This window comes from Bombus pascuorum, chromosome 13 (assembly GCF_905332965.1).
Source record: "Bombus pascuorum chromosome 13, iyBomPasc1.1, whole genome shotgun sequence".
Classification (NCBI taxonomy): Eukaryota; Metazoa; Arthropoda; class Insecta; order Hymenoptera; family Apidae; genus Bombus; species Bombus pascuorum.
The window spans coordinates 4,239,858-4,266,377 of NC_083500.1; the positions used below are offsets into that span (position 1 = coordinate 4,239,858).

The 26,520-nt window shown below is 39.8% G+C and overlaps 1 protein-coding gene across 1 annotated transcript in view; it reads left to right on the plus strand.

The window, feature by feature from the left end:
* Positions 1 to 996: 996 nt before the first annotated feature.
* Positions 997 to 26,520, plus strand: part of LOC132913800 (protein zerknuellt 1-like) — a 46,425-nt gene continuing 20,901 nt past the window's right edge. Inside the window, exon 1 of the mRNA XM_060972363.1 lies at positions 997 to 4,092. Within this exon, the coding sequence (XP_060828346.1) occupies positions 3,720 to 4,092 (373 nt within the window). The 5' untranslated portion in view covers positions 997 to 3,719. The remainder of the gene's footprint in view (positions 4,093 to 26,520) is intronic.

The window sequence follows — 26,520 nt, forward strand, 5'->3', positions numbered from 1 at the left end:
AAATCTCTGTTCTATCGCCAGAAATAACGAATCGACATGTTTTTCAGGTACTTGCAGCTTTAAATTCCCCGGAATCGGAGAATTTCCAATTGGAAGATCCAGCAAGCTCAGAGAAGCTGATTCCGTGAAAACGGAAAGAATCCGGGGGCTCCGCTTTAATCAAGGTCGAATGTTCATTCTCCACGTCCACGGTCGGGCTATCAAATACAATCACCGAACGTGCGGCGTCTTTTTCCTTTTCCCGTAGCGACCGGATGCACCGTCTAACACACACCCTCTTCACCTACCGAAGCCAGAGTCGATTCGTTCTCGCTCTCACGAATTGAATCCAGCCCGGTGGTGGTGAAGCAGTTTCTGGAGGGAAGATGAAGGAGCGAGAGAAGGTTGCCCTGGCAACGACAGAGGGTTTCTCGACGTTGGTTGCCTGGGCAACCTCTAACCGGCGATCCCTAAATATGCGCCAGCAGGCCAGAAGTGGCGTGAAAGAGGGAGGGAAAAGAGGGTGAGAAGAAGAGGTCGAGCCTGTAAGAAGAGGAAAGGGAGAATCGGGGTGAGAGAGGAGAGATCCTCGCCACTGGTTGGCAGAAGGAGCATACCGGTGGGTTGGTAACTGTTACCGCGGAAGGTGAGGAGACCCAGTTAATTACTAAAGCGTTTTAATCGTCGGCAAAGTTCCGACGGCACTCAGGAGTCTGGACCAAAAGGGCTTCGGAGAATGTGGCGGCTGTGTAAATTAGGAACTCGCCAGTTTCCCTCTAGACTGTGTACACGAGTTTGTCTACCACGTTCAAGGAGCAAACCGGTAAGTTTTCACGGGGTGAGACGCGCGGTTCGTGGAGCAGTCGATGGATTAGTAGAAACGCTTAATTTTGTCAGATACGATTCTCATTGAGCTTCGAGGAGAGGCGAGAAATTTTGGAACAGGATTTGAAGTACGGACATGAAGGAATTGGAAAAGGAATATATAGCGTGGATGAAAATATTTCTACGCAGTGAACCAGTCTTCTTAAAACGAATCTTTATTCCAATCGTCTTATATTTTTACATTATTTTCTTACAAGAAACGAACGATGCGGTTGGCGGGTCAATTTCAATTCATCGATTTTCAGAACATTTGTTGACGTTAATAAGCATATTTATAATTCGATTAATCAATAGACAAAACCTCAAATTGCTAAAAATATACTCACCGTGGATTCCTCGATTCACGAAGCAACAATATTCGTCAACGTATTACTTATAGACCCAGCCAAGTCTACGTAAAAGTTAAACAATTTATCAAATTGCCTATTCAACTTTACTTACCGAGAAAAGCTATTGCATCATTTCCGTAATACAAAGTAACAAAATACGAAGCAACAGACGATGTCATGGATCTTCAGTCAGCACAGGATCGTTGAAAAGCATCGAATTCCGGCGTCGATCGGCGCAATACGTTCACCTATTCATCGAAATAGACGAGGACACGCCGGTAACCAAGCTAGCCCGACGTCCCGCGTTAAATAACTTTGCTTAACAAGGTGCTGCCGCCACTGTAAAAAGATTACGTAAGCGGTAATGGCCGCCGGCTCCTCCTAAATTCGAGTACGAAGAGTTCCAGCCACGGAGTGCACCGAGTCGAGAAGCAAGGCGCGAGAAAGAGAGGATGATAGAGGCTGAGGGGGAACAGGAATGGCGAACGAGAAGGAGGAGGAGGTGTAGGAGGAGGGAGAGGCGACACGACGCCCGGTGGCGGGGGTTAATTTTAATTTCCTAATTTTTCCCACCCCGAGGCACAGGTAATTTCCTCCCCAGAAGAGAATAGATGTAATTACTTAACGCCTCCGAGCTCAGAGCTCCTCTTATTAAAAGAGGATCGTGCCCTCGAGGGCTGGAGGGGTGGAAGATACTAGTCTGGTGGGGGTGGGAGTAGAGTGGTGGAAGCACAACAATCGTCGGAGAACGATCGCGAAGAAAGGGAAACGTTGTCGGGCTCGTTCCCTCGAAGATGAACAACGGCGGAGATCAAGCTTCATCGTGCTTTCGATCGTCTCTGGCTTTCCCAGAATATTTCTGCGTCGATCTCTTCAAGTCGGTATTCGTGAAATCCTCCGGAGGACAGTCGCAAGTTGTTTAATAAAAAAAAAAAAAAAAAAAAAAAAAAAAAAAAGAAAAGGTGAAAGAAGAAAGGAGAAGAAAAAAAAAAAGGGGGACAGTCTTTTGTGGTGGAAAAAATTTGAACTTTGTAGAAGTGCGCATCTCGTTGACGGCATTAGAGGCTAAGGTCGACGCTGCTGCCTAGGCTCCACGACAGGGGTGGTTTGCCGAATGCTGTGGAAGGGAGGAGCCATCTTGCGGCTGCTTTCAGGGCAGCCACCAATTGATTCATCCCCACTACGGCACCACCATTACTGCAAGGAAGGGGCGTCGATTCAATTCCAGGGCAAAAAAACCGTCTACGAGGCGGAGTTCGCTTCGTAATCCATCCGTCCTCATTGGCCAGGAATAGAGTGGCACCCGTAAACCCACCATCTGTCCGACCAATCCAAAGCCTCTGGGTGGCGACCCAAACCAGTTTTGACTCTGTGGACAGAGGGGAGCCGTTGGCTTCACTCTCCAGGCAGATAGTGTTGTGCCGTTGGCTCGTGCCGTAGTGGTCCTAACACTAACAGGTCCTTGCCAGCAAGGAATCCCTGGAATCCGTTCCGTTGCGCGCTCGAATTCACCCCACGGACTGCCAAATACACAAATACGACCCGTGCTCTTCTCTAATCTCGTCAGCTGATCGGTGTTTTCGTTGCTGCTGATTGCGTAACCTGATGACCAGGTACGACGACATCGTCATCTCTAAACAGTTTTTAACAAGTGTGATCGTCGACCAGTGCACCGTGGACTTGTGTTTTCAACGATGGCCCAGTTTCCCTAGTGACTTTTGCGGTTTGGCGGGTTCATTCGCAAAATTGAAGGAAACATGAACATTCAGGGTGAAAATTAGATCCCGGACGGAAAGTTTAATCTCGGAAAGGCCGACAATGAGAAATCGTGGCGTGAAACTGGAGTGTTAGTTACCGAGACTGTACTCGTGAAAGGACTAAATGGACTCTCGAAATACGTGTTTCATGAAATTCTGCTTGACTAACTTGGTGGGATTATATTTTTTGGGATTTGAGAGAAAATCGCCGAGGACTTCGAATATTAGATAAAAGACTGAAACATAGAAGCTGAAAATACTGGCAGAAAGAATCTACATGGAATCCTCGGTGCAAGGATTCTCTTAAAAGGCAAAAAGGTCGATTGCCATTGACGGAAACCTCGAATCACGCCTTCCGACGGCTGTCGACTTACCACGAGCACGTTCACTCGCAAACGCATTCGCCATCCTTCCACCTTCAAGATTACCGATCTTCGACAAACATGATCAATCTCGCTGCATATATCTAAAAGGAACCTCTAGATTCCATCAATCTTAAACTTAAACCTTCCATGTAAGATGTAAACAAACGATTCCTTGGTACATCATCGAAAACTTACCTCGTTAACCTCGCACGTGCGTCGTACTCTGAAATTGAGGTGTCCAGACCTGCAATAACTGTTCTCGTCGAATGTCAGTTCCCATGAAGTTGAGGAAACCACGATCGTTGAAAGTATAGCATATCGAGGATAGAGTAGAGGGATATAGATGCAAAATAAGTGAAATCTCTCCGGTGGAGAGACAGCCAGTCGTCAAGTTGGTCCCAAACATGGTCCTGGAACCAGGAGGTGGTCTGTCTTTTCCACTGCCTCCTGGTAGCGGCTCTACTGGTTCCGGCGGTTCCCTCCTGACTCCGGCCAGACTGTTCCAGAGGGCGACACCCGTGTTTCCGTTTCATCTGACAGGATGGCCACCACATCATCCGGTCCTTGGACAGGTTCAAAGCCAGGTACAGCAGACGATGCAAGCTCAGCATCAAGCAGCCGCGGCCGCTGTCAGGTTCCTCAGTCACCATCATCCTCATCATCCGCATCCGGCACTAGGGAACCACCCCCTGGTGCCGGCGATAACTAGCCACCATCCGACCGCCCATCATCTTCATCACGGCGCCGATCACGCCGACGAGGATGACGAGAAGAAAGGTAAGTGGCTTTTTTTCGCGTTACACTTCAAGCTAAGCACCTTGAAATAATGAGCGCAGCTGCGAACTATCGCCGCGAGGATGGCCACGCTTGTTTGGGTTTCGGTTGTTAACATCTTCTTCCTGAATTAACCTTAGGACTGTCAAACATGTCAGGATGAATCAGCTTTACGCTTTTTATTTTTGATATTGCCGACAATACGCAGGTGTTTTTGGCAAAATTGCTGTCTTCCTTGCGATATTAACGCTAGAATTATCGAATATGTTAGAATGAAAGGGTTCAGATCTTTTATCTTTGAGATAAACTGAAAATATAATACGATAATGAAAGCGATCAGTGTATTAACAATTTTACTAGGAAATAACATACCGAGGTTCATTAAAAGTAAAAAATGTCTTATACAAGTCCCTAGCGAAAGTCTGCCTTGTTTATTTTCGTGTCAGTATAATCATAATCGCATAGTATATTAAAATACGCAGTACAAGTTCATAGCTTCAGTTTTAATGCAGTTCAGAAAAGTTAATATCCTTTTGCAGTATAATTATTGTTACGATTAAAATCGACCGTATTTCTATAGTGATCTTCTCAAACACTTTGGTTCTATTGATGGAATGATTGTTGGGCAACTTTGCATTAATATTCCTAGTTTTATTACGAGTCTTTCTTGCTTGTGTTATTTTTAGATTCGTTACTGCATACACTGTTTTGATATGTTCTATTTTAAGCTGCTATGTTTATAGGGGAAAATGCAGAATAACTTTACGAGAGATATCTGATCCACTTTTGCACTAAATTGAAACACAATTTCAAATTCATTGCCACGTTTCCTTGCTACGATAGTTTGCATACTTATAGCACGGTAAGCTGCAATTTTGAGGCAAGTAAGATAGTAAACTAGCAGGTTACTTGCTACTTTGTTGCTTGATTTACAGTGCGAATTAAACCCCGTGTTATTCTCGTGCTTCTAATCTTACTCTATATTAATAAGATTAGAAACTAGCCTCTTTACGTGTCTAATAAAATCACGAACAGGTTCACATCGAAAAATTCAGTTAACAGTATAATTGCGAACGAATCCTTTTTATAAACACCTTACATTTCATATATTCTCCAGATTCTTCGACTGAAACTTTTGTCTTAGTAATACAATAGTAATATCAACGAAGATCGGTTTTCTTTTCTTTCTTTTCTCAGATATTTAAGTGTATACGTACCAACAAGAAGAATAAAAAGGTTTGCTTGAAATTTTAATACAGACTCGCGTATTTCTACGTAATAAACGCAAAGTAATTTCATCCATTACAGCACGCTGTCCTACGGTTGTTTATATTATTCTTCTCATGAAGTATAACTCAGTTGAACATTTTGCACGGTGACATAAACGTTACTGCTACGCGTCTGGCCGCAACTCAGAGCACAGTCAAGTAATTATCATAAGCTGGGTTATTTATAATATGTAAATACACCGGAATATCTCCTATTAATATTTAACATCAACTCAATATCTAAAACCAGTTTACTCCTAAAACCACACCGACAAGCTTACACGTTGCAATTTTCGTCATCTCAAAGTACGTTTAACAACCAAATACGCTCGATTACGATACAGCTGCTGGTCACCCCAAATACCAGAAGGCTCGTGTTCGAATCTAATATCGGCGATGCATGTGCCGTTTGGTACCGTTTCTTCTAGATCAACCGAGCCTTTGACTCGAACGTATTTTCGAGATACGTTCGGAAAATGGTCTATAGGGAGTGTCGTAACACGGTCAATCATAAGATCGTTCCTGACGAGCCCCTGGGATCGCTTACAGGGTTAGCCCCAATCCGCAACGCCCTTTTTCCACCCTTCCTCCGAGCTGACGGCCTGAAATCACGTTTCGTGTACGAGATCGAGGGTGGAAATCTGTTTTTTACGTGATCCCATTCATGTCCCTAACGCTTGTTTATGCCTCGAAGGGAGCGCCACTTAACTCCATCCCTGTCCGACTTTGGGCGCAACTTTTTCTGTCCGTTTCGTGAAAATTCGCGTAAAACCACGACGATCTTGAAACCATGTCCTCGCTCGTACGATTTCTGCCTTATTTATCGGTGGCAGATGAGTCGTCGTTTTAGAAAACGGTGCTCGAATCATCATAGATTTACGAGCGCCATATAGCTTCAGAGGCAAACTGTTTCCTTTTTTCAGAGGTAATTTTGTTGTTAGCGTCCAAGCGATATTCTGAGTCCTGCACGTGCAAATGCTTGGTAATTCTTTTCTTTACCGCGATGCAGAATCTTTTTTGCTCGTAAATTTCCGTGGTTTTTGCGTCATAGACTTAATATTATCAATTTGTGTCTGCAAAAGTTTTCCTTATCGTCGTATTTCATTGCCTAAATACACATATAGTGTCATGCTGTGAACATGAACAATCTATTAATCAGTGAAATAGTATCTTATAGTTCTTGTCCTGTTATATTACTTGCCATCTATATACTTTCTGTACTCCTCGCAAAATCGCAAAGTTAAATTAAGTAGCTTGCAATTATCTTCTGAAAGGGTAACGACTTTGGTTATTTCAGATTCAAGTTTTGAAGAAGGTCGCCTCATTAAATGATGCAATAGTAAACAGGTGTGAAACAAATTTTCTCCAATTATTAGCTTAATTATGTAATATTTATATTATTACAATACATTATAAAATTATGTGATAAAAATGTGATAACGAGCGAAATAAAATACATTTTTCGCTACGATGTACTGACACAACTTACTGCGGTCATGAAAACAATCGTCCCAAAATAATTCAGCGCGAAAATTAGAAAAAAAAGGACGATAGGGGGCCGCTTAAGTGATACTTGTAAGTCTTTCGAGCGTTTTCATAGCACGCGGCGCGGTTAAAATACTTCTCTTTCTAATTTCGCTAATGGGCCAACCAGCGTAGGCAAGCGCACGTAACGCGAACTGCATGTGCGCAACCTAACTAATGAGTTCCGCGAGTGTTGAACGTAACGCTGTTTAAGATAAACGTGTCACGCCTGACAGCCGTGAGAGATCTGCTCCGCGAAGTTGTCTTATTTCCTCTCCTCTTTCTTCCCTCGTATCTTTGAACGTCTCGCCGAGCCTCGTTTTCACTGAATTTATTGGCCATCGCAATCAATTTCGAATGATCTCTAGGAACCAGCATCTTGTAAATAGCCATCGATGCGCCTGAAAACGGTCGGAAAGCGTATTAAAAAAAAAAAATTGGAACATTAAAGGGAGAATATCGGAGGGAGTATTAAAAAAATCAGAGAATATGTGGTACTCGTAAAAGATTGGCAAACAGTGTCGTAATTTCAGTCAATGTAGTATAAATTACATTTTTACGGTACTTCCTTCCGTAGACGTCGAATGTAAGGTATCTTTTTAGACATTTAATTTGTGTGTAATTGATAAAATGATATAATAGACTAGAAAGTAACTGACAAGAAACTGGTAAATTATCGGGAATGCCGGATCCCATCGACATTTAATTAGACGAGGGAGTAATCGAAGTTCAGCCGTCGATAATCGTCGGTGGTTTTATTGTTGCGCCGCCGTTTTATCGTCCTTGCCTTAGTCGATTTCTTGTTGGGAAATTACGTGAAATTTTGTATTCGATCTCCTACGAGCAATTAATTCCGAGGGACTGTTCACGACGAGTAATTATTGTGAACTGATTATAGTCCACGCTCGGGAGTTATTGAGTTATTTTAGTAATAAGGATAGCTTGAGGAAATTGATCGGTTTTCGTGGAATTGTAATTGGAAGTCTGCTTTCTGATGGGCCACTGTTTGATACACGTAAATTTATTTTTATATATATTATTTTCCTGCCGAGCTTCGGAATAGTTTCGTGTATTCCCGGCCTTCTCTTAAATTTACCTTCCAGTCTATAATTATAAGAGTTGTTTATCCCTTTAGAAGCAACATCGATCAGGTAAAACTATGTTCTTTGATCATGATTCTACGAGCTTTATCACGTCGTTGACATTAAGTTTTCGATTCTTCTATTTAAAGATCTATCCATTTTCGTAATCGGAAATTTATAGCTTCTGCAGATAGATTGGTGATATTTCTGCTTATTTACCACAATGTTGCATCGATTATGTAAACGATCTATGTCGCGTATCTACTTCTTTCTACATTTTTCCTTTCCACTTTTCTCTCGTCGTTGATTTTCACTTCAATTAAAAAATTCCTGTGGTCCCGAATGTATCGGGAATAAATGTATTCAAAATCATTAACTCTGTGTAATAATAGATCTGAATCGTATTTAGAAACCACGATTCTAAATCAACGTTCCCACACTCGACCCTCACGCCTAATCTATTTAAACCGTACTATCTAATCGTCGCTATTCAACAAGCCACGAAATAGAACGTGCGGAAAATTGCGCAAATTGTTTCTATTTACTTAATCTCGCGACAAGCCACGATGCATGGAGCGTATCCTGTTGTAACTTTAATTAAATCCGCGTCGCTAAACTCGTTCGCTGATTAATGATTTCATCTTTCAGTTTTGATGTTACACTTTGCCAATATTGCACTCCTCCAATCTTCGGCGAATGACAAGAAATAAAGCGAAGAAACAAGCTTCACCGTAAAGAGTTACTTCTTGCAACTAAACTTCGGTTAGAGATAACAATTGAACAGAAGTCGACGCGGTACGGCGTTTAATGAAGCGATCGCGAAAGCGTTTATCTGAATCGACCGATGGAATCCAATAATTTCCTCTTTATTAGCACCGCCCCGGAGCGGCGGCTAATTACAGCAAATACATTATAGGAAATTAACGTTCGGAGGACCGTCGATGCGTTGATCAGTGACAGTGGCTTAATTAATATTCCGCTCGGGGATAAAATCCAGATAAACCGGCGAGAAAGTGGCAAATCCAAAGAAAACGAGAGAAAAAATAATCCGTCGCTCCGTGGCTTCCTTTACATTTCTGCATGAAATGTTTCCACTGGCAAGACCTATAATAGCTTTGAGTGTCTGCAATCGGTGAATTGGTCCAGGTTACCGCGAAAGACCAAAGTTGCGACGTAGCGGACGCTAAAGTTAGTTGTTCATTGCTCGAAACTTGAGTTTAATTCGCTCCGGTATGTCAGTTTTGGGTTTTGGACAAACACATTTAGGTTTGCCTGTTTAAACCTCGAAACTGTTCATGCTTGGGTGTTCTTAATTGGACCGTATTTAAATTTGTTCTCCTAGATTGTCGTGGTGGAAGAATCTGTGTCTAGAAATTCTTGATCTTCACAGAATATGTACTTTAGTTATTCTGGTATAAAATCTAACACAATCATAAACAAACAAGAGGACTTTTAGAGATCATATTTGGTATTGTAATATCTTTTTATCTATAATATTGTCACATCTTGTAACCTATTAATGGTTAAATGAGTCATACAGAAGCTACACCAGTCAACTCTGTTCTTTTAAATTGTGGTGAAAAAATCAGTGTTTAGAAATTCGTGATCTTTACAGAATATACGTTTTAATCATTCTAGTATAAAATCTAACATGGCAATAAACAAACAAGAGAACTTTTAGAGATCATACGTGATATGAAATGTCAGTGAATCCATCTTGTAGTATACTAAGGGTTAAATGAGCTACACAAGATCTAAACCAGCCAACCGTGTTAAGTATAGTTACATAATTTCTCAAAAATGAAACTCTAAAGATCAGATCGTATAATTCACTACTGAAATTAAAATCTTTTTAAAAGAGCGAAACTGATCAATTTGACTCAAATTCGGGACACAGGAGTAGACCTTAGATTACTTCTAAAAGCCCAGTATCACCTTCTACGTAAATCTCCGATCGAACAATCATGATAAATCTCATTGTTCGTATTATTCGAAGAAAATCAAAGTTGAGAATCCTATCTGTCAAAGTTGTTCTGCTTCGAATCTCGATCGAACGTCTCAAACGTTGCGATTAATTACACTCACGGTGACGTGTAAGCCTCTAGCTTTTAACGAACGTCTTCGCCTGTGGTCGTGGAGCAGCGACAATTTTCCTGGCCACGTATCCCAGACACCGAAGAAAACTCTAGTTTACATAATTGTCCCGCGATAGGATGCTCGCACAGTCGCGTGCGTACGCTTTACACGATCGTTCAAGTTCTTCAGACGATCGTTAGAGCACCGGCGAGAAATCGTTGGCCTTTTGCCGTCGCGTCGGTACACGCCTATCCGGTGTTTGCTCCCCGAAGCTCGGCTTCTAAATCGCGGCGATCCGTCTTGATCGCTCGATCCGCGGGTACGTTCGTGGAAATTGCACGATCTACTCGGTACAGATTACGTGGAAACGCGTGAATAATGACCGGTTCGCGACATCCGAGCGATGCCCGGCCGGCTCGGATGAAGTCCTCCGCGACGATGAAAGCGGGAACGCGTTCGTTCCGATCTATATCGCGTTAATTTCTGTCCGTGGAATTGCACGTGTGATCGATGATTGATGACGTCGTGTTTCTCCTTCGCTTCGTTTTTAGTATTCATCGGTCTTTTATATTCGACGGACTGTGGATTTTAATTTTTGCAGACGTGAACTTTTCTTTAAATCATTTAATTTGGTATAGTATTCTTGATTGTGACTAAGGGTAGTTTTGGAAAACCACGACAACGTATTTTTAAAGAATTTAAAATTATTTACGAAAATTATATATTCTTTAGTTGGGCGTAGCTTTTAAAAATTGCGATTGGGTGTTTTAACCGTTTAAGTATCGTAGGTAAAGAACAAAAGGAGAGTTTCGTGCAGCACGGATATCATTAATTTATATTGAGTCAAAAATTTCTAATTTCAACATAGAAATTAAAATTTATTTATATAGCGATATATCAGGTGTTGCTACTATATCTTCTCGATGTAATTAAAAAAGGAATTCATACACGCGCAAAGATCTGTTATTGCGTTACAGTATTAGCTTGTAAAACGTTACGTGTCTACGATGATGGATCTTTTCATCCACAGATTGAGACGTAACGCAAAGACATGTTGATAATGTGATTTATTCGAGCTTCCGTAAGCGATCTCAACGGAGGATCGTTAATTCCAAGATTATTTTTTTATATCTACCGCGATCCCATCGATTCATCTTACCCACTGCTTTCATCCAACTCGACAAATCAGTGGTTTTTGTGTCAACCCGCTTAATGCTAGTTCGTTCGTTCGGTCTAATCGTAAAATAATGACAGGATGCCCCACGATAACGCGACCGCTTCTGAAAAGAAGCCGAAGTCATTTGGATGCCACGAAATAAGAAGCGTCATTCCTTCCACGTATTAGATTCCAAAACCAAACCCTAGCAAGTACCTAACTACTTCATTTAAAACAAAAAGCACAAAAACAGAAATGAAACTCAATCAACGCGTAAAATAAATTCTTTTTCCATATGTTTAACCGGTGTCTGATAAAGTGAAGTCTATCACACCCTAGCATATTTCATTTTTGCGCTACTATAGAAAATACCCGTCTTGAGACATTGTGCTCATCGGTAATTTTTACTTCTGTCGTAATTTGAAATATACTCCCGTAAAACTTGTTAACAAATCGATCGTTATCCTAGTTACGAGTCAAGAAAACATATACGCTCTTATCCCAATATCGTTACGAATTTCTCAGGTATTCGTCGGAAATTCTCCCAGGATTCGAGGCAAGAAAGTTGAAATGGAAAAGCGATAATAGCCTTAACCCAGGCTCGACGATAGCGAGAAGGTTCGATCCCCGTCGACTCGGTTGAGAAAAACGCCAGGGAAGAAGCTGGAAATCGGCGGCGGGTTCTCTCCCCCATCGGCTAGGGTGGGGTGAGAGGGTGTCGTGGGGTCATAGTCGTGTAGAAAAGGGACAAACAAAACGGGGACGGCTCCGGGTAATAACTTAATTTAAACTAAACTACAGTTTAATAATTCTCGGCCAGGTCGGCCGTGGAAGATGCAGCGGGCAACCAGCAATTTCAGAGCCGTCGTTAACTGCCGGTCGTTAGTCCCTTTTCAAAACTTCTTTCTTTCTTTCGCCCCCTCTTCCATCTCCAATGGGATCCCTTTCGCCCCTGACTGTCTATCCCTTTCCTCCTTCCTCTCTCTCTATCCCATCCTCTTTTCTCTCTTTCCTCTCGGTTCGTCTCGCTTTTCTTCTTCCACTCGTACGGATCACCATTCTCCGCTTCTCGCGTTCCTCTGGTATCGGCAATAACACCAGCCAACGGTGTTACTACTACTAATGCTAACGGCGTGGCTCGGTCACGAGCTAATTTTCGAGCGTGGCTTGCGTGCCACGCTGTGAATCTCGCCACGGGCCCCCAGAAACGCTCGCGCCGCGACCGACAAATTGAATCGTCCTCGGCCTTCGTCCGCTCTTGGATTCTTCGAGCTGGACGAGGTGAGTCTCTCGCACGTTACCAGCCCTGATACTCGCCAACGACGAGCTCGTTGCACGCGACCGAGTCTTCTTTAATGATTTTTCTTGCGGTCATTTCGTGGATCGTGTTGTATGGGATGGTTTAAAGAGGATCACGAAAAATGCATTATATATTAAGCGGCAGTTTGTATATAGTATAGTATATGGATACCTTTGAAGTTTGGCACTCGGGCAGATGTCTTTGGTCGGCGTAACACACTTGTAGCAAGTAATTTCATCGCTTCCATGAAATTGAAAGTCGCCGGAGTAAGTGTAAAAGGTAGTCGCCATACCCCTGTGTCATTAACACGTTCACTGATGCTGAACGAATTTTTATCACGGTATATGGTAACGAATAAGTTTTTTACGATCTATTTGTATATCGTAAAATTTTATGTATGCGAGAACTTTTGCAATTTTTTAATAAGATATGCATGCTAAGCGAACGACATGAATTGTAGGATATATTTTAAAATATTTAACTGTATTAAATATGTAATTGAGAACTGTCGGAGACAACATACGTTGTCTTATAACATTTGCCATAATCGTACGATAGTCCGTCTGAAGTGGAGGTCTGGTATCTTGTACTTAGAAACTCGGGACGGCAAATTTTTTTCAAGTAAATTTGTCTAGTTTCAATTGCTTTGGGAAATGTTGACTCGCGATTGAATTTCAATCGTCCTTCGACTTCTATGGTGCTCTAATTGGTCATGGATTGTAACTTCCGTACAATGTTAGCGTATTTATTGCTTCTTGTATGTAGCTTTCCTATAGTATTTTCTAAATTGGTATAAGGATTATTCTTAACGATTGCTGTGTCATGAAAAGTGTTTCAATTATTTTTCAGATTATTTTTTACTGAATCAGCATACTAATTAAAAGAATTGGTTGACGTCTTGAGTAATAGCTTGCGTTTTTCTCCTGTTCTTTAAAACTTGAAACAGATATAGATTTGTAATATTGCGAAACATGTTGTTTACTTCTCGTTATCGATTTCCTTTGAATTATGTATTAATATGTTTAATTTACATGTTTTATTCTTGTTATTCAGTTATCATGCAAGATAACTGCTTGCAATTTAATATCAGTGCTTTATTAAAAAGCGCATCAATAGTCGATTCTTTTATTACAGAATCTCGCGTTCGATGGCTGGAAAAGGATTTTGGGGTAGAGTACACGAATATTAAATTAACGGAGTGGGTATTACACGCAGGATCTAAAAGCTTTATATCTCTCTCGAAGATAAGATAAAAACTTATGGTTCCGGATGTTGTTCTGAAACTGGAATCACCAGATACATCGACTGTCGCTTTTAACTGTTCGATTAACGATATCAGCATGTTACGCAAGTGGTTATCAGCGATTCTTGTCGAATTAATAATTGTCAATAAAACGCTGACTCGAACCACTTTTGTTCTAATCATAAATTTCAAAGTCGTTAAGTTAACACAAACATAATTTAGATTATTGCTTACTACTTTCCTACTACTACTTACAATTTCAAGTAAAAATTAAAAGAACAATTCGCTGTTGCATGCTTTAAGTCAATTTATTGATCACGCAAGGAGTTAGAGTCATTTTCGATTCCAATAGTCCAAACTAAGCAGGCTAAAAGTCTCAAATTTTGTCATGAGTCTAATCATAAAATAGCGATCCCGATACAGACCTAAAATAGCGATTATCCGACAATTTAATCGACTGTTTTTCACTCGTTGTCGTATGTCTAGCGAGACAAAAGTAACGTCGATTAAATAGCCGGTATTATTAGAGAGAATAACAAAGAGAGCGAGGGAGAGAGAGAGAGAGAGAGGGAAGGCGAGGGATCGTCGAAGGAGCAGTGAGAAAGATACGGCCGACAAACTATAAATACGCCATGTATTTATATGCCTCGCTAATTGTCTCTGATGATAAGGATCTCCCTTTTATTACTTTCTGACTAGCTTCTCTGTAACTTTACCAAGACTCCACCTCAACCCCCGCGCCTCCCACGTCCCTTCCACGGATTAGTATCTTGCAGAACGTCGTTTCGACCATACCAAAAGGAACTCGTGCCCCAGATTCTTCCGTTAACCAAAGAAGAAACCGAAGAATCCTCGGTTTTCCGTGTACACGGGCAACTTAGCGACCGTTGATGGTAAAAAAGGAAATTGTCGGCTGCGCGTCGGACCGGTTTACGGAAGAAATCGCGAAAGACACGCGGTTCCCCGATCGTTGGCCACGTATATTCGACCGGCGTAGCGATCATTACAGCGATTTGTTTCGCGGCATTGGCCTCGTATATTGTTTTTAATGACAGCGCCGATAAAAACCGGGCCAACGATTGTACGGACGAAACGTGTGATTCCACGGGTGCTAGATTATCACTGCAAACGGGAAGAGATCAATTTCCTCGGGGAAATTGACGGTTGCTTTTCGCTGCACGAGGCGGCAATGATAGTGCCCCCAGCTTTGATTTATTTTTAACCGATTCGAGACGTTCCGCACTGATTTTTGATATATCGATTGCTTCGTTTCGACGTTCCTGTGACTAGCGTCGTTCAAAGAGAAAGATAGAACATTCATCGGTGATATACGCTTTTAAATGGTTTAGGGAATTGAAATATCATCACTGACAAATTTTGAAAAATCTAATTTCATGTAAATATTTATGTATATTGTCGGAAAATGTGTGTAATAGAGTAAAGCAGGATTAGTGAAGCATCAAGTTAAGCAATTCACTCGTAATTCGATAAATTTGCTTAGCCATAAATTCTGAATGCTTCGTCGAATAAATTTATTATTAGTGATCGGATTAAATAAATAAATTGAGTAAAGATTAGATTATTAAGATTACTTAAATAAAAGTTAAGTAAATGATTAGTCCTTTGTCGATGGATTAAAAAAAAAATTGCCATCGAGGAATTTTGTAAAATATTTATTCTTTCCTATCTTTCCATCTCAAAAAGTTATAATCATAGCCGTAAGGAATTTCACTTCTGCAATAAAGTGGACACGAACAATAAGAATTAAGTTTGCGTGTGGAACTCAGTTTGCACTCTTTCTACGATCTGAAAATGTTGGAAGTCTTTGAACCTCGGTGTCAAAAACCTTACTCTCCCCAGTTTGGAGTGCAGGAGATCTGAAAGAAATTAAGCTCCATTATTCCTCGGGGCATCGAAGTTCCTAATTGCCCGGCCCTTTAATTTCTGACAGTCTCGCCGACGCGAGCATTTTCCATAAATCTAAATTAAATGTAAAGCACACGGTCTATTTCGCCGGTGTTAATGATCGTTTCTGCGAAGTCTACCCACAGAGTTGCAACATTGATAAAGATATCAAGCCGGGGGAACGGCGTTCAGGCCGCTTCTGGAATTGTTTCGCTCACGAGAAACTCCGGCTCTGATGTATTGCGAGAAAGTCCGCGGCTGCTCGAAAGAAGCCTTTAAAGGCTGAAACGTTTCTTGATCGTAATTGTGGTATGACGTTTAAATTGCAGTACAGTGGCAAAATCGTAGTACCGCGGCATGATTGCGGTGCGCTCGCATGCAACTTAATAGCACGAAATTTATGACGGATCTCCTGACTCCTCTAGCTTGCCCAACATGGACGTAGACGTTGTGAATTACCGCCACGACATTTCACGTTTACAATAAATTGAATTTCCAGAGTTTTACCGATGACCGTTTCAAATTTCTCTCGTGATGCTGATTTTATTGGCTATCTCGTTCGAACTCTGATCGGAAATTTTATAGATCGTTTTACGTTTAGAATGATACAACATAAGTAAAAGGGAGGAACGAATTCATAGATCTACTATCTTCATCATCGTGAACTTATAGTAATAGCTAAAAGCAACATTGTTTCATAATAAAACACGAAGAAAAGACGAAGAGGTAGCCGAAACGTTGCAACATACGGTAATAACGCAAGAACGCTGAACTGATCTGCGTCTAGTTTACGATGAAGTGTATCATGCAAACTTAAATACCAAACAAAGGGTACCACGAACTCAGAATTAAACTGACAAACCGTCAACAACCGATAATCATACTCAACAAATTACCTAACGCGAAATTCTTCGATCTGCCTTTGTTTTCTCCCGCGCCTTCCTTATCCATCATTCAAGTCACTCGCGTATATCGTATGAAAATCACCGGATTATCGCTGTGGAAACTCCTTTTGTGTTCGACAAATTTATTTGTCGTCAAGCATTTTTCCAATTATTCAATCGTGCAATTTCCGCATCATTATATCGAACGTACGCGAAATTTAATACTGGCCGCTGTTTATCGCGGTATCGGTGAGCGGATGTGAATCACCAATCATTTATCAAGACGTGTCTAAATCATGCGAGCAAGTAGGCGAAACGCTATCCTCGTAACTCGCTACGTGCAATTAGTTATTAAATTCCGATTTCCTTGGATTTATCAACTTCGTTGCACGCGCTATCAAAGCGCCTCTCAGCCGGCAGAAGAACAATGTTTTTCTGGTAATTAAATTAAAATGCTCGCGACGATTAGATTGAGCGGGAATGGCGGCGATAGTGGCGCAAGAATAGTGGAAGATTGCGCGAACAGTGAGGCCATTGTTGCGAATCGTATTAGCAATAATGAAATTACTTATTTAAAAAAGAGGAGACATTGTGTTTTTATGACTTTATTGATTTTTAATATTCTACTTAAGAGATCGTTGGTTATAAAAGGAAGAAAAATTGTGTTTTTATGATCTCATTGATTTCTGGATTTTCCGGAAATATTTTTCTGAAGTGAAAGTAATTTATGAGGTACCAAATCGAAGGATTTTACTAATCACACTTTATGATGTTACTTTGTGTCCATATTTAGCATTTATTCATTCTATTGTATTTAATCGACGTGGTTGACCTTCGACGAACTCCTTTTTTAAAGAAGAAAATCTTATTGCTTTACGATTGGCTACGACGACTTTTATTATCATCCCTTTTGTTATATGGACCTCACTCGTTAAAGTTATAGGCAAAAAGGATTGCAAAAATTGACAGAACTTGCTCCGTGAAAGGTTTGACCAGGAACACGAAGAGAAAATTGATTTAAATTACCGACATAAATTTATCTGTACCGGAATAGAATAAAACTACAGTCTCAGCAGAAATTTTAATCTTCGTCAATTGGTCACTTTACTCCTTCCTACTCTATTATATAAACAACCGGAATTTTTTCCACTTTAAGAGAAACTAGAACCAATACGTAATTCTACCAAACTAAAAAACTAATGAATTCTATCCGCTTATAATATTCATCCATTTTTCGTAGTTAAACTTTATTGCCACTGAATTATCATTTTATCCCTCCATAAACGAAAATAACGAAATCACACGTCCATCGACTATCCAATAATCCTTTGAACTATCTCCACGGTGAATCTCCATCTTTCCACTATCATTATATTAAAAGAAGAAAAGAAAAAATGATCGGAACCTATAATGTTTAAGAATGACGATTTAACTACTGATATTAACGTAATCAAGCTGGAAAATAAGCTGAATCTTAATAATCTGCAACGCGGTATCTTAATAAGACGTCGTCTTCCGAGATACGTGAATCGTTTCGCGCGGTCAACGCATTAATCCGCCGTTAGACCGGTCGTTTGTCGTCGATTGTCTAATAGATTGTATCAAGCCGGTGAAAATGTTAATTCGGCTGGCAGCAAGTACCGTAAAAACGCGAATTTATTGGGCTGCTTGAATTAATCGAAGCCCAAGTTCCAGTCTCCCGTACACGCTACGTATTTCATCGGTCGTTACGAGTTCCGTCGGACCGGTGAAATATAATCTGCCAGGAGTTATTCTCTCTGAGGTCCTTCGCCTGAGGTTTGTCGCTGTTGCTCTCGAGGATTCGCGTAATTCATCGTTAGCGTAGGATAACGTGCTAACGATGCTGGCGGGAGAGAGTGGACAGCCTACTTAGAGTTTTGTTGTCAAGAAGATCGTGATCGCGGAGTGAACTCTGCTCTCGGGAAGATTAATTTTGGATACGTCGAATTGGTTATTTTGGCGATTTTTTCCTTATTTTTTTTTTTTTTTTTTTTGTTACTAATGATATTGATAATTGTTTATTCAAAGCAAAGCAATATCTTGTAACTTACGCTTTTGGGAAATTGAAATTTATTCAAAATGTAGCGCTTACATTTCTAGAGAAATTAGGTATCGATGATTTAGATGGATATTAAAATATTAAATTTTGGGGAAATTTAGAAATTTCCAACAGCTTTCAAGGTTTAACATTTGTGAGCGCTAGTGCGAAATTTATTTGAAACGCGGCTCTCTAAAAAGAATTAATTACTGTACCTTGCATCTAATTAACTGGTGTATTTTGAAATTACGAATATGTATATGAACTCGATATTTAGTAACCTCTCTCTCTCTCTTTTTTCGTAACCCACAAAATCAATGTACAGGATTGTGTAATAATGGTACGTAAAATCGAAGAATAGCAGTTGTGCGATTCGAATAATCATCACGAAGATCGCACTGATCTCGACGATGAAGATATTCGGCCACGATCGACACTTTAAAACAATCGACTGCAACGGGCTCGCAGAGATCGCACGCGAAGACGTTGATACGATATTGCCAGGCAAATGACACGCCATGGGGTAACAACCCATGGTTAGTAATTAGGGTGGCGAGAGGATAGCGGTGGCTAACTATAGCCGTGGCACGCGAATTCCCATTTTTCTTCGGAGCTTTTCACGATCGCTCGTTGTTGAGTGTAAGTAGGGATTCGTTGATAAGCTCGCCTCTATCGAATTATTAATTATAAGCTCAATAGAGGGTGATAAAGTGCTTTGGCACGTAGTAAAGTTGCTTGCCACACATTTTCACTTTATTCAACGATAACATTCAGATTGTACAATTTTAATACAGAACTTGCAAAATTGTTTTAAAGATATTTTATTTCAGATAGTTTATCGTTGCGTTTTATGATTGAGTGTAATTTATTTATTTTTTTATAGATTGCTCTCGTGTCTCGCGGATGCTGTAGTTTCGAAAGAATTTGTTGGTCAGCAAAGAAATGTTTATCACGTACTTACTTATGTGTCATTAGCATGCAAATTGACCATACGTTTCTATCGGCTTTCTGCTCTTGCCGTTTTTAACATTCTCGAATAGGTATTGGCGGTTTCGTGATCTTGCAGAAAAAACTGTTTTACTAATTAAAACATTCTCGAATTAATTTCATATAAATCGATATCTTCGGGGCAATCATTCGTAATTTGAGCTTTATCGTATTATGCACGAATTAGTTGGATAATTAAAATACGCTCGAATTAATTCCATGTTATGTTGCGACATCTTTATTACCTCTATCTATCTTTTAGTAAATGTACTGCTTGGAATATTCCTGTTTCTCGTCCTATCTGTAAAAATTATTTAGTAATTATGATTCACATCCCCCGTCCCGCTTTTCTATAGATAAGTTTTAGAAATTTTATGTAATTGATGTTCTGTTCGTTCGATTATACGCATGTTCATCAAATAACTTGCATTTTCCGATCTTTCAAGTACAAGCTATTCAAATTCGATCGATCAAATTGCCAACATTTGGTCATAGTAATTGATCAATCAAATCACCATTTGAATAAAACCTCGCCGATCTCCAGCCACGACCATTACTCCGGCAATTAAATCAGACAATTTCATAGCATCGTTTGCTCCGAGTCCGTAAATATAACTCTGGCTGGCAGCCACGCACGTTCGTTTGCATTGACATCACGTAACGTTAATTATCGTTGCGCTAAAACACATCTGATTGTAGAAGCGCATAAACGCGAAATCTTGACGATTCGTCGTGATAAAATCGCCGTGAGACGACTCCTTCTAGTCACGTTTGAATCGAGCGATTCTTCGGTTCCGTTGGCGAAGAAAAACGCTGGAATCGGAGGCCAGACGAAGCGAGAAAGTTACGTGAGAAGGTAGAAGAAGAGAGAAACGCGCCCCCCGGTGGGATAGGATTTCAATATTAACCAAAGATCGAGATCTCGATCCAGATAAACTTAACATGCGCATCGAGCTACTTATCGTGATCCACCGTACGGACGTTGGTGCTTCTTAATTTGTTTACATGATGGTCTGCTATCATTACGCAGGATATGTACAATGTTCCTCTATCCGTCGTTTATTAAGGATATGCACAGCAGGATATAATTTCTCGGCTTCCTCTACCATCGAGATTATCGAATCCCTTGATCGATCGTAGACCCCCTGAGAGCACGTTGTCTCTCAAGAAAAAAATAATTTTCCGACGTTTATTTAACATTTCATAGACGAATCAGCGGAATGAGATTCGTCGAGATACAGTCGTAAGTAGATTAATCAGAGAAGAATCTGTGTAATTATAATCACTACATTACCGAGAACTTGGCTTTATTCAATTTACACCTTTAATGAGAATTCGTTTTCTCGTGTTACTTTTGGCGATGCAAATGAAAATTTAAAATGGGCATCGAAATTTAAGAATAAGAATCTTGAAAGAGAGTCGAGATTTTTTACATTTTTAAGTATTATATATTATTTGTAGATTCGAAGTTTCTTTGTTAAATTATGTAAATCGGCAAACTTTGCATCGTATTGTACTTTTCGTTGTGATGGATACGGGTCGTACGAATATAGATTCTAAGTTTTCTTTTCTAAGATACAAACGTGTTTGGTTTATGACAAAGAAAAATGAAGAAGAAAAAAGAAATTTGTTGAAAATCATTTCCTTATACTATACCAATACACGTTTCTCACTGCATTTTTTACGTTAGAATGTCTGTGCTAGACCATAATTTATTTCTCGTACCATTACTCGAAAAATTAGGAATTCAACATCAGAACTAGATTTACTTGTTTCTAATTATATCCGCGAACATTTAAATAATTTTCACTTTAATATGCAAATATCTGTATTTCTATTACACATGGTATTACTAAATATTCTCGGAATAAAAACTTTCCTGCTTCCATAGTACCTGGGATTGTAATTATAGCTAAACCAATTTTTACCTGTTTAATAGCATAACACGTTATAAGCAGCATATATTATCCCGGTTCTGATAATAACTACGAATTACTCACTGCAGCGTTGAGAATTTCCTAAGAGCGCTTTGTCCCACCACGTTCGACAAGCAACCGGAAGCTTCCGCTTCGAATAATCAAAGATCACTCGTCCACGAGCCGGTGTTTGTCCATATCGAAATTCGATCTAAAAACCGTCAGGCCAATTTAATTGGCGTTAACCGTTACAGTTTGTCAGTAATGCGACGCGAATCCACAGGAAATATTTTAATTAGCCGACATCGTGTCTCCGGCAAAATTTCAACAGGGCTGAACGCGCGTTCTTTATTGATTTACGGCGATTTACGACGTTCAACGTCCTACTTCCCTTCCATTTTTTCCTTTTTATCCCTATTCCTTTTCTTTTTCAGTCGCCTCCTCGTCTTTTTCTTCTGTTTATTACGACGATGATGAACATCGATCTCCTCGTTGCTTCTTCAATTTTTGTAAATTATGGCTCGCAAGAGTCTGTTCCAGGCATCCATACCACAATTACGTATCGATACGCGTGCGTGTGCCATCCGGTGTGGAACATATCGTCGGTTTAATTGAAACGCTTGCGATCGGATCCATCGCAATTTCTGCGAGTATGGAAATTTGCACTCGAATTGTTACGTAATAATTGTCGTCCGATATTATAGGGTCTGTAATCGATACACGGGACCGTCTGCGTGATTTCGCATCAACGTTGCGTAAATTGAGGAAGTCCAGTAATCGGGCATTGTTTTGCTTGCGGGAAATACACAGTTTCTTAAGCGATCTCGTTGAAGAATCGCGAACCTGAAAAATTATACAGTCTCCTTCCGAGAATAATTTTAATTGGAGATATCGATCTTGCTTCCGTTTTGTTCCATCGATGTGGTTATTTCGCTACGGGTAATCTTGGAGTTAAATCGCGCAATGAAGCAGCAGGATCTGTTTTATTTTTATAGGGTATTTATCACAAGCATAATATCGATTCCTTTTATTATACTGTACTTAACTATGGTATCAAATCGCAGAAACTTTCATATACCTAACTGCCTACATAGACATACGAATGTCTAGCAATTTTGAAAAAAGAAACATTCTTCTATTTTTAAAGGCTTGATTTCCTGCAATCGCGTTAAAAGTGGCAATAGAGAATATTGAATACCTTGTTACAGGATTAAAACACGCGTGTTAAATCAGATTCTTAATAACCGCTGGCTATAATTAAAGGATTTTAACCCGTGTATGTGTGAGATAAAAAGGAAGACTGCAAAAGCGAAATAATAAAAGTTAGCCATCTCGTACGATGAAACTTTAATCATATCGTGCACATAATACCAGCCCTCGAATCCACGCACATCAAGAAAATGGTTATTCAGTAACACAAAGAAGCTTCGTTCATCTTCTCTCCTCGTCTATATACCTGGTAAACAATTTTTCACTGTATAAGAAGTATAACAATTATCCGCGGCGTAGCGCGTATCAGCTGCTCGAACAGGGGAAAAACGAGAGAAGTGAAAAAAATAAAGAAGCGCGATAATTCTATTTCCATTAGATTACACTGGCCTATAATTAAAATGATCTCACGAGCGGCGCAATTTATCGCGTGATCTCGGAAAACGCATCGAACATGTTAATTATGATTTTTTAAATTAGCACTCCATATATTCGAGTTAAACAGCCCGGAGCCCATATCGTCGATTCATCACGGTGGGTTCCTGTAATTTTCGTCGGAATTCTAGCCACGATCGAAACGGTTTCGCGAATCGATATTAATCCGTCCAATTCATCTAAAAATCTAATTTCCAACGGCAATAATAAAACGCTCCAGCGATCGCCGCGTAATCGCGGATCGATCAAAGGTTAAACGGATCGCTGTTGTAGCCTTGTTAGAGAACTGAAAGATTTTCTTGTTGCCTCTTGTGCTCGGCAGACTGTTTCATCGAACAATGGCCAGCTGCAAATTGATTGACTTTTTCCATGTTCTTGATAGGTACGAGCTAGAGAAGTGTTTTTTGAAATGGTTGTTATATTGTAGTGTATAACGGTTTTATTGAGATATTTGAAGGATGTTGATTGGAAAATTGTTTCTCCAAGTATTTTATATTATAGTTCAACGAAGTGTACTGTGCTTCGTCTTATTTTCTTCGAATCTTGCTCAGAACTATTTGTTAGAATCTTTCAATTATAATCTATTTTCATTTGCGATTTAGCCGGGATTCAACTCAGTTCAAACCTACTTTCTCCTGCTTCTACATTCAAAATAATTAATAAAATTTTATGATAATGAATAAAATTTGTCATCTCTGAAAAATCTTGTATAATTCCTAAATCCTAATTCAGTGATATATTTTTTAGTAATCCAAGTAATTCGCAGTATATTTTGTTACATGAATTATTTCAACTAAGAATTAACTAGGAGAAATTGTTTCAAAGAAAGACAATTCCACATCTAATTGCATCTTATTTTCTCATTCTTCGAAACAGCATAAATTTCCTAGTAAAAACAATATATGCCACGTCTCCCGAATATCTGTGACAAAACAAGAGTCACAAAAGCGTTGGTCAGTTCCTTATCTAGTTGGCTTTTTGCTCGCCGGTCTTCTGGAAGAAGTGGCTTCCTCTTCCCATGCATTTACGCTGCACCAACCACCCCCGGAAGGGTCTCTGGCTTCTTAATGCTGGCTATACGTAGCCAAGGATTGCACGCGAAGGTATTAATATATAATTAACCGGCCTGGTTGTAGATCGTATCTGAAAACCTCCTTATCGGCCAGCAGGCCGCCGATACCGGGGCTACCCATATTATGCGAAGACCCTTTACGTGGCTTCGTACCTCGTTCGACGAGCTGCTGCACCGCTGCCGGCCTTTATTTTTCTTCTTTTTTCTTCAACCTCGTCCCTTCTTGCTCTCCCTTTCGTGCCTTTCCGTACGCCCGTTCCGTCATTTTTCTCTCGTTCCTCCTTTTGTTACTTTCGTTACCCGACGGAACACGATCCAAGTTCCTGCTTAAAAAATCGCGGAAAATTGTTACCACCATGTTTGTGTGATCACTAAATTTTCTAGGCATTATTAGGGTCGTTACTCTATGCCTCTGTTAACACTGCAACTACAGGAGTTATCTTTTTATAAAAATTTGGTAAATTTACGACGGTGCACTTTTAGGAATTTGTGGATGAAAGTTTTCTTTATGTTACATGTTTATTCGTATACCTGTCATTTTGATATTTTTGGTTCAAGCTTTCTACTTTTGTCGTTAATAGCTTTAATGCCAAATGCAACAGAATCCTGCTAAATAGAGTGAATCCTGTGTGGTTTATGGTCTATGAAATTATTCTCCGATCTTTTCTATTCATCGTTCTGATTTCTTGGAGGCGTGAATAAGCTAGCTCATAGCATGTTTCCTGATTAAATTACCAGGTTAATGATACATTCTATCTTGTCATACGGCGTGTATAAGAAAGAAATTGTTTCAGAATTCAACCTGGCCTTGTCCCAAACAAACATACGAAAGACACTATCCATCATGTGTAATAATTTAAAATACAATAACTCATATCCTGCTTATAGATGTTTAACGTTTAATTGAAGGTAGGCATTACGGTAAATTGAACTGGGCCGACTGACGTTTCTTTCTGAGACAACTGGCTCGCACCTGTCGATGGAGCATAGTCTCGTTTCTCGTAACAACGCTGCCTTTCCCGCAGTGTCCTTTTTTAATTAGCTTCCTTTAGCGCGCGAGACTTCACCGATGTGTTACAAGGTGTTGCGTGTCGCAATATGCTCCACATCTGGATTAGTTGTCACCCGATCGTCGATAAGATTTCGATCGACGATGGAACGCATTAAATCACACTGTTCCTCGCGAGGAACCGTCCGAATTTCGCGACTATAAATTTTTTCTGGCACCCGTTTCCTTTCGTTTCGGTGTTTATATATATATATAATATTATACATATAATATATATAATTGTTTACATATATATATATAATTTAATTGATTTTAGTGAAGCACATCCTTATTTAGATAATATATAGGTATTTAATTATTGAGAAAGTTCGCCCGATTAAAGGAAAAGAAAGATTTTAACGAAACCTCAAAAGAAAGTAACTTAAATTCGATTAAATTTTAATGAAAAATTCTGAATATAAATTTCAAATTCAATTTCATAGTAACAAAAATTTATATCTGAATTTGTCTTTAATATTTTTCTTTAAAACACAAAGATTTTTGTAAATATTTCGGAAAATCAACATCGCCTGAATTAAACTCTCAAATTTAGCTATGTCAAGAATGGGATAATTCCTGATAAAAATTTCTCGAAATGAAAATATTTACTACTTAAAAAAATTAAAAACACGAAGTGCAACGTAGTCTTAAAATGTAGAAAAATACATTTAATCATACGGGTTCTTGAAGAGCACCAGCCACAATACGTCGCTCGAACACTCTTATTACTCTGGATATTTAATTTAAGATCGTCCAAGTCGAGGCACGGAGAGTCGAGCAGAGAAAAGGATGAAGGGAAGGTCTGGAGGGGTTGTTGAGAGGGTTAGCGGGGTCGGGAGAGGGGCAGTGTAACCGGGCGTCAGGAGGATTGATGGCGTCTAGATGCAAATGCAGTCAGTCTGGCACGCAAGCAACGTATCCACCTACCGACGCCTTATGCCAGTTAACGCCTTACAGCTTAATAATCTTGTTCCTTGTCCACCTCTTCTTCTTTTTATCTTTTCTGTCCTTCTCCGATTTTCTCGTCTTTTCTTTCATCCCTATGTAAGTACCTATTCCTTCGTCTTCTTTCTTCCTCTCTATTTTTTTATGCAATTTTATCCCATACATCTTTCTCTTATCTTCTAATAAATTACTCAAGTTTCCTCTTATAATTTCATCTCCCCTTCTGTGCTAATCATTTTCTTCCTGTCTAATGTTCGTCGTTTCTTTCATCTCCATTTTTTATTTTTAATTTTCTACATTTTTCCCCCTGGTTTCTCCTTTA